At 43.1% G+C, this 16,963-nt stretch overlaps 3 protein-coding genes across 18 annotated transcripts in view; 1 reads left to right on the forward strand and 2 right to left on the reverse strand.

Annotated features, from left to right (window-relative positions):
- Positions 1-963, reverse strand: part of TATDN1 (TatD DNase domain containing 1) — a 27,305-nt gene extending 26,342 nt beyond the window's left edge. For both annotated transcript variants that reach the window (XM_061606422.1, XM_061606404.1), the window contains exon 1: positions 796-963. The gene's annotated coding sequence lies outside the window, so the exon portion shown is untranslated. The remainder of the gene's footprint in view (positions 1-795) is intronic.
- NDUFB9 (NADH:ubiquinone oxidoreductase subunit B9) lies at positions 939-11,301 on the forward strand. Its single transcript, XM_061606434.1, has 4 exons — positions 939-1,147; positions 4,374-4,566; positions 7,961-8,074; positions 9,049-11,301. Exons 1-4 carry the CDS (start codon positions 1,062-1,064, stop codon positions 9,178-9,180), a joined length of 525 nt encoding a protein of 174 aa, XP_061462418.1. The 5' UTR covers positions 939-1,061; the 3' UTR covers positions 9,181-11,301.
- Positions 11,302-11,818: 517 nt separating this feature from the next.
- The window catches only part of MTSS1 (MTSS I-BAR domain containing 1), a 175,913-nt gene continuing 170,768 nt past the window's right edge, over positions 11,819-16,963 (reverse strand). For all 15 annotated transcript variants that reach the window (XM_061606310.1, XM_061606286.1, XM_061606302.1 and 12 more), the window contains one exon: positions 11,819-15,045. In XM_061606310.1, the coding sequence (XP_061462294.1) occupies positions 14,360-15,045 (686 nt within the window). In that variant the 3' untranslated portion in view covers positions 11,819-14,359. The remainder of the gene's footprint in view (positions 15,046-16,963) is intronic.

Raw genomic sequence — 16,963 nt, forward strand, 5'->3', positions numbered from 1 at the left:
GTTTTCTACCACAGCCCACCACTGGAGACTTCATGAGCCCGCCTCCTCTCCTCCAAGTCTCTTCTTCCTCGTTACAGTACTGGTTGGCCACCAGTTACTTGCGTGAGTTCATGAGTATGAAAGGTCAGGGCATATCTAATTTGCATTTTACCATTCCTGCAATGGGTGACTCACAAGAACATCTGTGGCTGTGTCAATTGGACAGCTTTCAATAAACCTTTTAAAACTTTTATATTGGTGTGATCCCAGCACTCCTGCTCATTTCTGCTGTCTTCTGGCTTGATCACTACGTGTCAGTGATCAGGGATGATGGGAGTTCTAGTCCCAAAATAGGCTGAAGGGCACCAGCCTAGCTACACCTGCTGTAATAGGAGGGCCATAGCTCAGCGGCAGAGCATCTGAAGTCCTAGGTTCAATCCTCAGCATCTCCACAGGGGTTGGGAATGTCCCTCCATGGTCTCAAACTCTGAAGAGACATTGCCAGTCCGTATAGTCCATCCTCCCCCAACCTGGTGTAGGCATTACTGAGTTCGAAAGACTAATGACCTGACTCTGTAAGGCAGCTTCCTATGTGACTGGGAAACTATGGTTAAAGCCGCCTAAATAATTCTACGGGTACAATACGGAGTGTCATTCTATCCTTAATATCTCTATGGGTAAAGACATGGGGTTATTGGGGAAGCGAAGATCTTGCCGCGGGAGAGGTTGGCATAGATATAGAAATGTAGAGTCACATACCACGGCAGTCTTATTGGCTAATATCCCTATTTATAACTGAACTGACTTTCCACTCACACGCAAAGCATAAAGAAGTTTCCTTGCAGAGATCCGAAACGCTTTTCAGATCGACGCCGCTCTGCACCCCTATCAAGAATCATCATTAGCAGGATCAAGCGCCTTTTCCCACGAGTACCACCATTTCAGCCTCGGCGTTCCCCTACAGCGGGCTCTATCCAGAACAAGTCACGCCCTTCCTCGCTCTCCCATGAACACTTGCGGTGAGAGAAGGCTTCCCTCCTCCACCTCCTCCTCCGGGAAGGTGAAGTTGCGGCCTAGCCAAGATGGCGGCGTATCTGACCCACCAGCAGAAAGTGATGCGGCTGTACAAGCGAGCGCTGCGGCACCTCGAGTCCTGGTGCATCTACCGGTGAGACATGGGGCTCCCTGGGACCCTCATGGTCCCCGCTTCCATCCTTTGTGGCTCCATCCCCCGCAGGCCTTTGCTTCCCTTAATCTGTTATTAGTAGGGGGTCTAATTGGGAGAAAGCAGGTTACGACCCCCGGAGCCGGTAACTGTGGCTTACTCCGATTTTATTCATTTATTCTATTTGGTGCCTCTTAAGAGGCTCTGGGTAGTGTCGGGTGTAGTCGTCCGGGGTCGCGAGGGTCGTAGACCCTTTATGTTTTCAGGGTCCCAGACAGATCTGTGTGTATGAGCCAGTCAGCCCGAAAAGAGAGCATATTATCGACTGAGAAGAGTCCTTGTCCTTTTGTGCTGATTGGAGCCAGTCAGAGTGGAAGGAGGTTAGTCAGCCACTGAGAAGACTCTTCTCAGTAGCTTAACACACAGCATCCCCGTTCATGCTGATTGCTTCCTAGGGACGTCTGTTATGGTGGAGCGTGTACAGGGAGAGCAAGGAAGACCAGGGAAAACTGCAAAGGAGATGTGGCTGTGAGGGCTGTGGCGTGACTATCATGCATCCAAAACAGTCTGTGTCTGTTTTGGGATTGCTAAAAGATGTGTGTGTGCTTTTAGATGTTTTTAATGTTTTGTCTCCTATTTGCTGCCCTGGGCTCCTTCAGGGAGGAAAGAAGGAAGGGATAGAAATTAATTAATTAATAATAATGATAACAAAGGGACCCTGCACTTCTGAATTTGCCACAACAGTACTGCATACATGATCCTTTCCTTCCTTCACAACAATCCTGTGAGGCAAACAAAAGGCAAAGAGAGCCCCGTTGGTCCATATAAGAAAGCTTCCAAAAGCCATAGTAAGCAGGCTGGCTTAATAAGCAGGGGGCAGGGGAAGGCAGGTTGTTGATAAAGCTAGGAAGGTCATCTTTTTTATGATGGAGTGTAGGAAGAGCTTGTAGATCTAGATGGATTGAACTCCTCTAGATGTTATGCGGGTTCTAGGCTACACCAAGAAATGCTGAAACAAAGGAACTTGCCCAGACTTCCCATTTTTGAGAACATAACATCTAGTAATTATCTCTCTCCCTAATGCCTCATCTTTGATTTAGTGTCTAGCCCAGAGGTGGGGATTTTTTTTCAGCCTGAGGGCCACATTTTCTTCTAAACCTTCTGGGGGCAATATTCAACAATGGGTTAGTTGCTTCACACTCCCGTACTGTTCCCAACCCTCCACCCAGGCAAGCAAGAAGCATCGTCAATGTTCAGGGACACATTCTAGCCAAGCATTAGCCTCCAGCTGGGAGGAAGGGCGGGATATAAATAAAATAATAATAAAAATAAAAACACCCCCAAAAGGTGCAAAGCAGGGCTGGCAAGGTGAGGGTTAGGAAGGTGTGCAACGTGGGGAGAGTCCCAAGGGCTGGATAGAGAGGCCTGGAGGGCCGTATTTGCCTCCCAGGCCTGAGGTTCTCTATTCCTAGTCTAGCTTGATGAAGAGCTCTGGAGTATTTGAAAGCTTGTTCATTATTTTGTGACAGTTCTGGTTGATTCTAATAAAAGCATTGCCTTTCAGTGGTTCCAGTGAGGTAGGCTAAGCTGAGACGGTGATTGGCCCAAGGTCGCTGTGTGAAGTTCATAGCAATTTAACCTAGGGCCGCCTAGTCCTAGTCCAGTACTCTAAACACGACACTAAATATTTTGTACATTTGCGCTTCACACAGGAACATGATGCATTTACCATCACCCCATGTTGTTCAAACTTTCTGAGATGGCAAAACTACCTTTTGATATTTCTGGTACTAACATTTTCCCTTGTTTCTTCTTTCCCCCAACCCCCCAGTTTTGAGATTTTTGTACTACTTGCTAACGTTTGCTAGTGGTATGGGATTGGATGGGCTGAGGTGATCAGGTGAGGCTTGAACATTTCCCTTAAAGACTGGCAAAGCAAGGATTAAGATGAGCTTGGGGGATTGCTGTTACTACTTGGTATGGGGCGGTAAAAGTCTTTGCTTCCATGTTTATTATTGCTTATCTCTGGCTGTGCTTCCTGATCACATTATTCTTCAGGAGCACCTCTGTTTAAAAGTAAAGGGCTGGGCAGTGAGGTGGCCAGGTTTCAGTGAAACCATATTATTCAAGATGCCAACTACAAAATCAAGCAGACTGCAAAGAGCTCCAAAAGGATCTCTCCAAATGGAATGAATGAGCAACAAAATGACAAATGAGGTTAAAAGTAAGTGTTAAAGTGGTACACATTGGGAGTAAATCAGTCAATCATAACTTCATCTGTACACTGGTGGGGTCTGAATGGGCAGTAACTAACCAGGAAATCAGATCTTTGGTTGGTTGTGGATAGCTCAACGCAAATCTCAAGCTGTTGTGCAGCAGCTTTGCAAAAAGACAAATTCCATGCTAGGGATCATTAGGAAAGGGATCCATGATAAAAATGCCAAGATCATAATGCTGTCATTCAAATCTCTGGTGTGGTTATACTTGGTGTACCATGTGCACTTTGGGTCTCTGCATCGCGAAAAGGATATTGCAGACCTAGAGAAGAGGCAGAAAAAGAAAACAGGGACAATCAGGCTAAGGGACCTTCCATACAAGGGAAGGACTTCCAGGGTGTCTAGCTGTCTCATTTATGCCTAAAATGGGATCTTTGGCTATAAATCCACTCACAGATGCGCACTGCTATATTTAAGAGAGAAAATAACTACCGAATATTTAATAGTTAATCTACTAGTTAACATCTTGAATAATTTTTTAGGGCTTCATAACCTGAAATTCCTGGTGTAATTAATTGCTGGATACATTATCCACACATTAGATCCCTCTAGTGGCCATTCCATAGAAATAGTTCTATTACAACAATCTTAACTAGATTTCTTATCCAGCGTGTAAGTAAAATTAGCTAAACAGTTGTGGATTTTACAGGGTATCATATGAACAAGATAATTTACTCATGGCATAATCTCTCTGTAGCTATTTTAAAAACAGAGTGCCATAAAATAACCCAAATGCAGATTGGATTTTTTTTTTGGTGCGCATAAAATGCTAACCATGGTTAACTCTGAAAAGGGGGAAATTTGTGTTTGAGAAGGGAATAGGAGAAAGGGCAGAGAAGCCCTCTCATCTAACTTTGATTGGAAGACGAGGCATCCTTATGTCTTCATTGGGCCTATATCTGGCACTTGTAATTTCAAGATGGTTATCTTTTTCTCTGCTCTTGTATCCTCAGGGACAGGTATCGATTTTTTGCCTGTCTGCTGAGAGCACGGTTTGACGAACATAAGAACGAAAAGGATATGATGAAAGCAACCAAGTTGCTGAGGGCTGCTGAAGAAGAATTGTGGGAAAACCAGCATCCTCAGCCTTACATCTTTCCTGATTCTCCAGAAGGCCTAGCTTATGAGAGACATGACTGCTACAAGGTCAGTAGGTGACAAGGCAGTCTGTGAGTAACCTCCATAACCTGTGGCAAATTCTAGCGTGCGCATGGAACTTCTGATAGCTGTCATAGTTTGAATAATGAATATTGGTTCAACTTTCAGAATATAAGAAGCATGCTAAACTGATGGGGAGGGGGGGAGTCCTTAAAATAGTTAGGAGGGAAAAATAAGTGTTTCTTTTTTTTTTTAATTCATTTTTATTCAATTTTTTCAAAGACAAAACAAAACAAACAAAACAAATTAATAACTATTACAATAAAAACTATTGACTTCCGATTTGTCGTAGATTAGCTATAGGTCTATGATATATAACAAACCTGTCTCTTAATAAAAGTATACAATCACTTCCTCCAGTGTTTATCTTGATTGGTATCAAATCTCATTAACATCATTTTATTCTTTCCCCAAAAAGTCAAAGAGAAGTTACTAATCCTTGAGATATATATCCATCAATTTTTCTCCAAATAAACATGTCAATTAATCTATCTCATCAGGTCTACTAAGTCCAATAATTTCAATAGCTCTTCTCCCATTATCAATATTGAGTCCATCTTCCATCTTCCATCTTTGCACACCCAATAATCTTGCTGTCATAATGATTCCATCTTCCATCTTTGCACACCCAATAATCCTGCTGCCATAGTCATATAATAAGAGTCTGATAGGAATTTCTTTGATCACAAATATTTCCTTGCCATCAATTCTGAATGTGTTACTGAAATGTTGTTGTAAAGTTGTGTCTCTGTTCCTCTTTTTTACAGAATGCACCAGCACATCTCTTATGAGTTTTTCCATTGTCACATATCTGGAATTAATTCTATACGCTTTCTCTATTTCAAGTTCCATCAAATCCTTCCAATCCAGGAATTTTTTCGAGCCATTAATATCTTTATCTCTAATCTCTTCGCCAATTCCTTCAGGGATCTCTTCGCCAATTCCTTCAGGGACAGCACTAGATTCCAAATAGCAATATTTGTTTATAGGATCCATCATAGCCAAAAAATCCAAATCTTTTTCCAGGTCCATATTTAGTAAATCTATTCCAATCTCCAAGTCTTGAGCCTTCTCTATGATCTTTCTTTCATCTTCTTTTTCTTGTCCAGTTATAAAATCCTGAATTTCTTTCATTTCCTGTCTTATTTTGCCAATTTCAATTTTCATCTCTTGCCTAGTCTGTCCCAGCACCTGTTTCGTTAACTTGATCTCATTCATTATTTTCTGAAACATATTTAGAGAGAGAAACCCTTCCTGAACATCCAGGGTCTCAGTGACCTTCTTGATTGTCATTCTTGAAACCAAAAGAACAAAACCCCTTCCAATATAGTCACTGTACTCAAGCAAAGAACAGTTTGTTTCTTTTTCCAGTCACCAATGAGTTAATCTTGCAAGCCAGATGACATCACCCTGTAGACAGCACGAATGGCCTTATCTCTTATATGTCCAAAACAAATTTAGTTCACAGCATCCAAATGGCTAGTAGCATAAAGAATAAGCAGATTCGCCAAGAAAAAAAAAAAAGAAGTAGACCAGAAAAATAGTCCCAGACATATAATACACAAATGTGAAATAAATCAGATGTTCTAATCAGCAGCCTCTCATCCGTTTATATCTTTAAAATGCTCAATTCCATGCCAGCTTTTTGCAATAAAAACAAAGATAGGCTATTTCGATTTTCTTCCTCCTTAATTCCGTATGTAAAACAGAAAGTTATAACTCACCCAGGACTTCTTTGTTGCTAACTCTTTGACAAATCTCTTTTGCAATGACGATAACAAAATGATTATAATTGACAGGAGGATGGATGCTTGCCTGTTAATTTCCGTTTTTCTTCAAAGGAAAAAAAAACGGCTCGCTTACTCAGTTAGAGCCTGTTGGTATTCCCTGGCTCCGTTCCACGTTGCTGGCTGCCTTCCAGTCCATCAAACAAAACGAAGCTTTCTGTGGATAATCTCTTCGTTTCTCCCTTACCTGGGAGAAAGTTATTTCCAGTCAAAAAAAAAATCTGACTAGTTTTATAACTGAAAAAGCTTCCTCTGAGACGGGAGCTCGTCTCAGAGGCTGCACAGGCGGAGCGATTCCTCCTGGGAAGTCGGGAAAAATAAGTGTTTCAGTGTTGTCCTAACAAAGATCAAATGGATATGCTCAAGCAGAGCATTCTGGGCATAGGATGAGGGAAAGGACCAGTGATATGTGATAGAAAAAGAGATTTTGGACCTAACAAGGAGCAGGGGAGAGAGGCCCAGTTAGTAAAGCCGCCCTGGGCTGCTTCTGGGAGGAAGGGCAGGATATAAATTTAATCAACAAATAAAATAAAAGGCAACATTTTCTTGGGAGGGTGGGGGAAGTTGTACCTCCTAAAAGCAGGAAGATGGATGCACTGAATAGCACTGCTTCTGCCAGATACCTGCTGCATTGGTCTTTCTATCATTCTCATCTATAGACCAGAGCAAGGTGAAGATGAGTACAAGTGTAGACTTTGGAGGGTTTAGATGTGCGTTTGGATCCCTTAAAGAGCTTGTATTATATTTTGCAGAACCAGAAGAAGAAACATACTAGTAAAAGACCCATCTTTTATTGGGTGCAAGTGGTTCCTAGGTTATTGGAACCCCACCAGATCAGGAAGGCACTGCATGCCTGAGTGTCCCTGCTAACACTGCTACTGCTAAGTGAGGTGGGAAGTAGTTCATACCTCGGCCAGGTGACTTGGATGACGAAATTTCTCCTTTTCTAATAGCTGCTTTCAAATGCTACCACAAGAACCTGTGAAGTTTAAACATTTTTTGTTAGGACATATGAAGCTGCCTTATGCGGAGAGTCAGATTACTGGCCCATCTATGCTGTGCTTTCCCAGCCCTGTTGCCTGATCTAATCTGGAGATGGTGGGGATTGACCAGGGACCTTCTGCATACAAAGCCAGCTCTACCATTGACCTCTAGTAATCTATGGCCTCTCCCCTCTTTGTTTAGGCTTGTCAGGAGTCCCTGGGTAGTTGGATGAATGACTTATTCCATCTGAGACCTATTTCCATGCATTCTTCCTCCTGACTACGGTCCAGCATTTTATTGGGGGGATTTTCTAACTTAAAAGTAGTTGCACAGCATAAGAAGATTCGCAGAAGTGAAGGCCTGCAACAGAGTGCCTGCATTCTAATTCTAAAACCTTCTCATTAATCTGGTTTAAACTGCACATAGCAGTGACTAAAGTGTAAAAATGGCTAGATCTGTATTAAACGAGCTGATTGGAAATCTCTTAAGCAAAGGAACAAATGGAAGCATTACTAGAGAAACATTGTACCCTCAAAAAGAGACATGCAATTTCTTTGTCCATGCTGCATTATTAAAATATTTATGTTCTAGTCTGCTTTCCAATCTGACAGGCACCTGAATGGGTCCTAAACTTATGGCATCCTTCAGAGAAAGCCATGTACCCTGACTACTTTGCCAAAAGGGAACAGTGGAAGAAGCTGCGGATGGAAAGCTGGGAAAAAGAGGTTGGCATTCTTTCTTCTGTACTAACCATATTGTAGTGTACTAACCATATTGTTAAGAGATCCTAAACAATGTGTCTTCAAACATGTCTATTACCATGAAGCAGAGAAACTTCATTATTAGCTTTGAAAACTCAACCTCCAAATGCACAGCACTCCCTCCCCATCTTAAATAGTTAATCTGGATAGCTTTTTCTCTTCCAGGGGAGTCTCCAGTATAGATTTGGTAATTACTCACTGCATTGATCACTTTGTTCACATTTCTACCTTGCAATCTGAGCCCTTAAGGCTCACTGGGAACTTGCTCAGGGATTGGTTGATTCTCTCTACAGATGCTCAGTACCCCTCCTATAGTTGGTAATAAACCATTAGCTAGGAAGGATACACAAAAGTCGCATGAATTAACTTACATGTTTGGCCATATCCAGTGATGGGCTCATACAAGCTGCCTCTGCCCAATTTTGAGCCATTTCTTCCCTCCCAGGGGTGCATGCTAGGCTTTTTCTGGGGGTTCCAGTCCTCAGGAAAGTCTTCTAGTGGCTGCAGTGGGGAGGACAGGACAGGCAAGTCTCCCTGTGCAAGCAGACCTGTTCACATAGCATTGAGTACAACCTGTTACTTTCACTTTTATAGCATTTCTGGTTTTCATGGTAGCAACAGGTGTATGGGTACCAATTACTACCTCTGTTTTACCTTGGCATGGTTTCTGATGGTTGTTCTTAAGAGCAGAACTCGAGCATGGGTGTGGTATTCTCCCTGCTGCTCTGCATACACCCTCATTAGCCTCTTCCACCTCCAGTGGAATACTGTCGGTCCCAGAGCCGTGGCTCAACATTTACACATTGGGGGAAGACTTCATACTTACAGTGTCAAGGCCCTGAGGACTAGAGAAGAATCCTGAATTTAAAGGCCAAGTTGGGGGGCAACTTGGAGATGCACTCTTGGTGACTATTGACTTGGATTACTCTCTCTTTTAGGTTCAGCAGCTGCAGGAAGAAACCCTGGCAGATGGGCTCACAACAGAAGCCCTGCCTCCAGCTCGCAAGGAGGGACATCTGCCGCCTCTGTGGTGGCATTATGTAACTAGACCTCGTGAGCTTCCCTATTAAGATGATCTCCTTCCATGTGCAAAAACACTTCTCTAAAAAGGAGATTATAGGTTACTAGCAGAAAGAATGTTTGCATGCATTATTGTGGTAAATGTGCCCAATAAAATTAAGTGGCATGTAAATTAGTGGCGTTTGAGGAATTAACGTTGTATAAATGTCTAATACTGTGGACTGCACCTCATCTGTCATAGTATTTAAAACAAGCAACACTCCTCAGTATGCCTTTAAGAGATCTCACAGGTTGTGTATCTTTCTCGTTGGCATCCCGAGTGTTTAATGTTCTGAGAAAGGCCATTCAACTATGCTTCCCCCACCTGCACCATGTGTGTTTTTAATATGTAGATATGCTTTTATGCTGCTTCCAGAACTTGCAGAGAATTGAATTTTGGAAAGCTTGAATCCAGTTGTTTCCATGATGCCATCACATCCCACAAAACAGTAGCTACCCCTCCCCCCCCGCCACCGCCGCCGCCCATTTTCTGGCTTCTGTTCTTGGTAGCCTTTATATGCTCCTGGGGCAGGAAGAGTGTTTTGACGCTGTGACCTTCCCAGTTTGGTTTTCTAAAGCTGGAGTTGCTTTGTTGGAAGAACATTGTGGTTATGTTGGGACTCCCACCAGCTCCAGCCACAATGGCAAAGGATCGTGGATTATGGAAGTTGTAGGCCTACAACATCTGGAGGGCTACATGTTCCCATCCCTGCTTTAGAGTAAACATCCTCTATACTTCATGTCCAACACCTGTATCCTCCATACATCATGACAAACACCTGAACAAGTACAGGCTTGTTCAGGTGTTTGTCTGAACTTGTAAGTACTCAAAATGGGGACAATAGCAGGGATGTACCCACAAGCTCTGTGCCCTGGCATGGAGGCTTCTGTTTAGACCTTCGCATGGTATGTTACAAAGGTCTGAAGAGCAGTTCCTTGACATCAGCGTTCCTGATAATAGAGGGGTTTCAAAGGGGATTCCACAGAATGGGTTTAGAAACCCCCTTCAGATCTTTATGTAAACAAGAGCTTGCACACCTCGCACCAGAGCTTGTTTTGCACCTCCACCCCATCTATAGTTTCATGTGTTTTATGCAAATGCATGATCATGCCTTATAGCACAACATAACCTGAGCCATGAATCGCACATACAGACATCTGTCCTGCCAAGAAGTAGATACTTTCTGTGCAGTCGGAAGGGAAAATAGAGTGCCTAATACTACAACTGGATCCATGAATCAATCAATAGGTAATATTACCTATTAATTGGGGGCTCATCCGGGATGAATCCCCATTGATTGTCCCCTCAGAGCTCAGAATATTTTTGTTTTCATAAAATGACTGCAACAGCCTTTTCACACAAGTAGTATGTCAGCGGAAGAGAGCCTGAGGTAGAAACAGCCCTTGTTAATGAAGGCAAGCCTATTGGAGAGGGTGGGTTGTATGCTTGTATCCATCCAAGTCATCCCACTTGTGCAAGGCCTGCCACCTGTACTTCCTTTTGCTGTGCACCCCCCCAAATGTGAAGGAACCCACAAAATAGATTGGGGTGCATGCATTGCACTAGGGGGACAATTTGGATAGATACAACTCATAAAGTAATCAAGTTTTGCAATCAGACTGTTTTTCAACAGGTAAAGCGAGAAGCAGCTCTATCAACCACCATATGCAGAATGTCATGAGGCTATGGGTCAATTTTTTGTTAGCTGCCCTGAGCACCATTTGATGGAAGGTGGAATACAAAACTGAAAAAAAGTGTGGTATAATTTTATGCTTGCTGCTGGAAATGAAAAGCTTGTTGGAGATGTTGAGGTGCAACTCAGCTTATACTGAGAAGCTGGTGGGTTTGCAGGGAGAAGGGTACATAGAGAACCTCTGTGCTTCTTGGCCTGTTCTCACTTTACTTGTACTGACCTTCCTTCAGGTGCTAGACTGATACTCTTAGGGTTGCTGACCTCATTTCCTGCTCTCTTCTCTCCCAAGGTGGGATGAAGGAGACATCTTTTTCCTATGTCTCCCGCAGAGATGAAAGAGCAAACATGGCTCTTTGCATTGTCAACTTTAGTTAGCTAGAACTTTCCTATCCAGTATGTTTTTCCTACAGTAAATGTAAGCTTTCTTGTTTTCTTAAAGCCAGAGTCTCAGTGTGATTACATCCGGGATAAAGTGTGCTCCTTTAATAAGGATCTTGTTTCAGTTTGGCTTCTGCCAGCATTCAACCCCAAACGTAGCATATCGGGAATATATTGATACATAGGAAAGTTTTACGGAGTACAGTAGGGCCCCACTCATACAGCGGGTTACGTTTCGGACCCCCGCTGAAAAGTGGAACTCATTGAATAGAATGGCGCGCAACGCCCAAAAACCACCATATGAGTGGGGCTTTAGTCTAATTGAGACCGCCGCATTAGCGAAACGGCGTAAAGCGGGGCCCTACTGTATTCAAACATCCTATTCTCTCCTATCAGTTAACGACATGTCAGCACTATGCAGTATCGTTTCTCTGAATGTCAGTTCTGCGGTTAATGCCCCGTACGTGCCTTGCTATGCAATATCCCGGCATTTAAAAAGGCATGGTGCCAAAAAAAGGTCTCAGACTTCTTACTGGAATGGTGGGGAGTAAGATTAAGCAACTCAAAAATAAAGAGGTTTATTAGCAGGTCTTTATTTATAATATAGGCTGAAGCAATCATTACAATGTAGAAGGGCAACACAATCAACAGCATTTTTTTTATTTATAGCAGGTCAGAACAAAAACGCTGCATGAGGGGAGAGGTCAACTCTCAGTACAAACTAGCAACTAAACCACAGTAGCTTACCATTAGAAACATCTTTCCTTTAAAAAATGGTGACTCTGCTTTTACAATAGGCAAGAAACACACACAAAAAAATTTTTAAACCCAACAAAACAAAGTGGTTTGTTACACCCTAATGCTTAATTTTGGCAACAGTTTAATAATAAAATTTTAACTGAGAGTAAGTTCTAGTGTTTAAAGAACTAAAGGGAGGCTGCACTACTTGAGTACAGCTACATCCAAAAAAAAGGTTTCATAAACATACATTTCGGATGCAATCTATCAGGTATTTCTCCACCACAAGCCCCACTGAAACCAATGGGAATTATACAAGAGCACAACTGAGCCCTTACAAAGCAACTGGCATATTTCAACATGAAGCTTGCCAGGAAATGATCTTGACCGCCCGCTTCCTTTTTATCAATGATTGTGGGCTTTTTTTCTTTAGAGTTTAGTTAAGGAAAAGATTCTGTAAGGAGCTCGTTTTTCCAAAGAAGGAGAGCTTATTAAGGATCATGCTTTTTTTTTGCTTCTGAAGCCATAACATAAAAAAGTGTTAAGCAACCACAGCAGTGTAAATGTATATAGAACACAGTGACTAACAGTTTTACAATACGTCTCACATCCAATGCAGTTATGTATTTAAAGCATAAGAGGTTATGTAGGCAAGACGGCAGCCAACAGGAGCCTCAAGAATGTCTGTGGAGGAGTAGATTGTGCGTACACACCTGACCTGGCCGCTCCAACTAGGTGCTGTTTCTTCACAACCACAAATACACAGGTCCGTTACCTATTATTCTGCTTGCATTGCCCATATAGAGGTAAGGCAGATGGCCTCCAATTAGACTGCAGAATGTTTAAAAAACCACAAAACTGCAACACCTGTGGTGCCTGAGTAAATGCACGTTTCTACTGACCCCATAAAACGGATTATAATCACAGCAATTCTCATTTTAAGAAAAGAAAACCCCATCTATAAATTTATTAACAGTTTGCCCCAAACACGTTGCTAGGAAGAATTAAAAAGAAAAAAGGTCAACCTCCTCCCCCTGTAATAAATAAAATCAAAACTGTGTTCCCAATCCCTCCCCCATTCCCAAAATATTTTAGTATTTAGGAAAACCGAGCCCAAGATGTCACTTGAGAAGAAAACCAGGCCCCTTAAAATAAATGTTTGTCATTTTACTGTAATTCTCAGCTGGTTGCCCATCAGATTTCTGAGCTGTTTCATCAAAAGTAGGGGGGGCTTTTCCTGTTTGTTAAGCTGCCCAGCCTGCTGGGCATAGCCAGTAAAAGATACAAAGTTTTAACTAAGAACTCCCTGGTAATTTCCTTTTAAAACAATGTTTATACATTTCTTTCTGTCTTCACTTCTTAAACTTTGTTCCTGTACTTTTTTTTTTTTTTTTAAAGCAAACAAACAGAAAGTGAAGGGAGAAAACCAAAAAGTTTGAAGTCTAACCTGGCTTAAGGTGGCATGAATAAACAAAAGATGTTGCTTGTGCAGTCCTGAAGACAAGGAAACAAATAAAATAAAATTACAATTTTTTTAAAAGAAAAGGAACAGTCCGCATAGGGTTTTCCTGGGCAGGAGATCTTATAACAGCCCCAACAAAAGTTCTTGGGGCTAACACAGGAGAAGTTCCTAGTGGGCAGCACCCCAAAAGTCTTCAAACGTCCTACAAAAACAAACACTGCAATCCAATATGGCTTATTCAGACGCATTTACCATGAAGCTACTGCTAGGCTACTTTTGTGCAACAGTTAAGTCCCTTTTCCTAACCCCTAAAGACTCTAACCAATTACAAGCTCACTCGCTCTTCCGCTATATATATTGCTTTAATCAATCAGCTGCTGTTTCCTGCTTTTCAAACATAAAAACAATTCACTGTACTTCAGTGAGGACCTTTTTTTTGCCATGTCCTTTATCCATTAAAATAAAAGCTGGTTTTTGCACCCTTGTTATTACAAGGTGCTTTACAAAAAGCATGTGAGAGAGAGAATGCATTACAACCACTCTCTTTGCTGAAGGTTAAACTACTTGACATTTATTGTTATCTTCCCCATATTCATGTAAAACTTTTTTTTTTTTTTTTTTTTTTACAAAGTTATAAAAAAGTTACATGGGATTTGGCACCTTCAGAAAAAAACTGAAAGGGAAACTCAGATTAAAAATGTGCAGAAAAAATAATCAGCAGAATTTACCAAAAAAAAAAAAAAAAGGTCAGGAAGAGGCTGCGCCTTAAGCATTTTAGTTTGCAGGTTCCCTCCCCCCGCCCTCCATTTTAAAGGACATTCCAGCTCTCATTAAAGAGCATCCTACAAATCTTGATTGTACAGATTTCATCAGGTAGTTCAGTCTCTGTAAAGTTGGTAACTGGCAGTGGTTCAACGTCTAGGAAATGCGAGGTGCTGACCGATCGTTCGTGGTGGTCTTCTTCAGCTTAACGCCCCTGCGAATGGCATTCAGCATGTCTTCACCTTGTGGGGCCTCCCCGAGATTCTGGTCCTCCAACTGAGGCACTGGCTGACATGGGGGGGCAGCCATGCTGGGGCTCTCCCTCTGGCTTGCCTCTGCTTCCCGTTTGGCAGCTGCCTGTCTCTGCTCCTCTCCTGTGCTCGACTTCTGGCTAGCAGAGGGAGGGTTGTTGGATGCTTGAGCGCTCCACGATGAGGATGTACTGATGCCCACTGGGTTGCCACCTCCAGCCTCAGGACTTTGCTCAGGGCTTTCTTCAGACCCACTTGGCACACTCGGCAGTCCCCCGGGCACATCTGGAACGGTTGGTGTTTTGACCGGAATCACAGGCGTCTTAATGGGTATCGGCCCCGCCCCTATGGTCCCACGTCTCACCGTCGGCTTGGTAGAAGGCGTCCGTCGGATAGTCGCTACACCAGGCGTAACTAGCACAGGCCCAAGCGTAGTCGGGAGGCCTGCAGTGGAAGCAGGACGCTTGGCATGGAACATTCGGCGGTATGACTGGCTGATGTCACTGTTTCTCGGAATAGTTGAAGACTTGTCAAACTCTTGCTGCTCTTGGTCTTGGTCACCACTGACAGAGAAGTAGTCATAGTCTGAAACTGCGGGGTAAAAAGAGAAAAGTCACAAGCCTACCAGGAAACAAGCAGTTCAATGAGGTTACTGCTAGCCTGGCTGCAGCTAAGGAAAAAATGGGAGTACAAGGCCTGCTCCGTTGGCTTTGCTGAGAACTGCCCCCCCAGCTCCGTTTGGCTCCTCCCTTCCCTGTTTACATTCAAACTAGTGGGGAAAAAGGTTGTGGCTTTAATAACTGGTTCCTGAGTCTGCTGCTTTCTTCTTCCCTCACCATCCCTTTTTCCTTATGTGTCATTTCTGGGGACGCTTGTTAAGGCTGAAAGGTGGTGTAAAAATAAATACATGTCTTCTGGAATGTAAATCTGCAGGCAAGGATTGTTTTCTTTGGTACTGATCGTATATAAGCCATGTTGGGAATCTATTTGGCTGAAGACTGGGGCAAAACTGCAGACAACACCACCATCGCCTTATTATCATAACTTAATTGCTCAGTTTTTTTAAAATGGGAAGATTGTAGGAGCTACGTGAAGAACCTGTGTGTGACTATTCACAGTGCAACTATTGGGGGCTGGACAAGGCTCAAAGCAATCACAAATTCATAAGCACGATCACTGACACTCTTCCAAACGGATGTTCATTATCAATGACATCCCACATCAGAGCACAGGAAGCTGCTTGGTACCCAGCCAGACCACTGGTCCCACCTGGCTGAGTAATGCCCACACTGACTGGCAGTGGCTCTCCAGGGTTTTGTGCTGGGGTTTTCCCAGTCTTACCAGAAGATGCCAGGAATTGAACCTTCTGCATGCATAGTAGCTGCTCTGCCCCAGAGCTATGGCCCTTCCCCAAATGTGTTTTCATTTTGAGTTCTTTCCTCACAGACTTTCCCCATTTCATTCATTTATTTTATTTATTATTTGATTTATATCCACCCTTCCTCCCCGTAGGAGCCCAAGGTGGCAAACAAAAGCACTAAAAACACTTTAAAACTTCATAAAAACAGATTTTAAAATACATTAAAACAAAACAACTTTAAAAACATTTTTTTAAAAAAGCTTTGAAGACATCTTTAAAAAAGTTAAAAAAACATTGTTTTAATAAAAGAGGGGGTTAAAACATATTAAAAAGCAATTCCAACACAGATGGAGACTGGGACAAGGTCTCAACTTAAAAGGCTTGTTGAAAGAGGAAGGTCTTCAACAGGCGCCGAAAAGATAACAGAGATGGCGCCTGTCTAACATTTAAGGGGAGGGAATTCTACAGGGTGGGTGCCCCCACACTAAAGGTCCGTTTCCTATGTTGTGCAGAACAGACCTCCTGATAAGATGGTATCTGCAGGAGGCCCTCACCTGCAGAGCACACTGATCGACTGGGTATATAAGGGATAAGACGGTCTTTCAGGTATCCTGGTCCCAAGCTGTATAGGGCTTTGTACACCAAGACTAGAACCTTGAACTTGGGTGTTAGCAGCGTGGTGACATGTTGGCGATACCCTGCCCCAGTGGGCAGCCTCGCTGCCGCATTTTGCACCAGCTGCAGCTTCCGGACTAACCTCAAGGGCAGCCCCACATAGAGCACATTACAGTAATCCAGCCTGGAGGTTACCAGTGTGGACAACAGTGGTCAGGCTATTGCAGTCCAGAAACAGCTGCAGCTGTCTTACCAGCCGAAGCTGGTAAAAGGCACTCCTAGCCACTGAGGTCACCTGGGCCTCTAGCGACAAAGATGGATCCAGGAGCACCCCCAGACTAAGGACCTGCTCTTTCAGAGGGAGTACGACCCCATCCAAAGCAGGCAACTGACCAATTATCTGAACTCCCGTCTTGCTAGGATTCAGACTCAGTTTATTGGCCCTCGTCCAGTCCACCACAGAGTCCAGGCAGCAGTCCAGGGCTTGCATGGCCTCTCCCGATTCAGATGTTACAGAGAAATAGAGCTGGGTAT

The sequence above is a fragment of the Rhineura floridana genome, chromosome 1 (genome assembly GCF_030035675.1).
Source record: "Rhineura floridana isolate rRhiFlo1 chromosome 1, rRhiFlo1.hap2, whole genome shotgun sequence".
In the NCBI taxonomy this organism is placed as follows: Eukaryota; Metazoa; Chordata; class Lepidosauria; order Squamata; family Rhineuridae; genus Rhineura; species Rhineura floridana.

Bases quoted from the DNA above. Each gene is read 5' to 3' on its own strand.
- NDUFB9 (XM_061606434.1), top strand. From the start codon at position 1,062: ATGGCGGCGTATCTGACCCACCAGCAGAAAGTGATGCGGCTGTACAAG. The intron at 1,148-4,373 runs GTGAGACATGGG...TTGTATCCTCAG, and splicing joins GAGTCCTGGTGCATCTACCG to GGACAGGTATCGATTTTTTG. The intron at 4,567-7,960 runs GTCAGTAGGTGA...CCAATCTGACAG, and splicing joins AGAGACATGACTGCTACAAG to GCACCTGAATGGGTCCTAAA.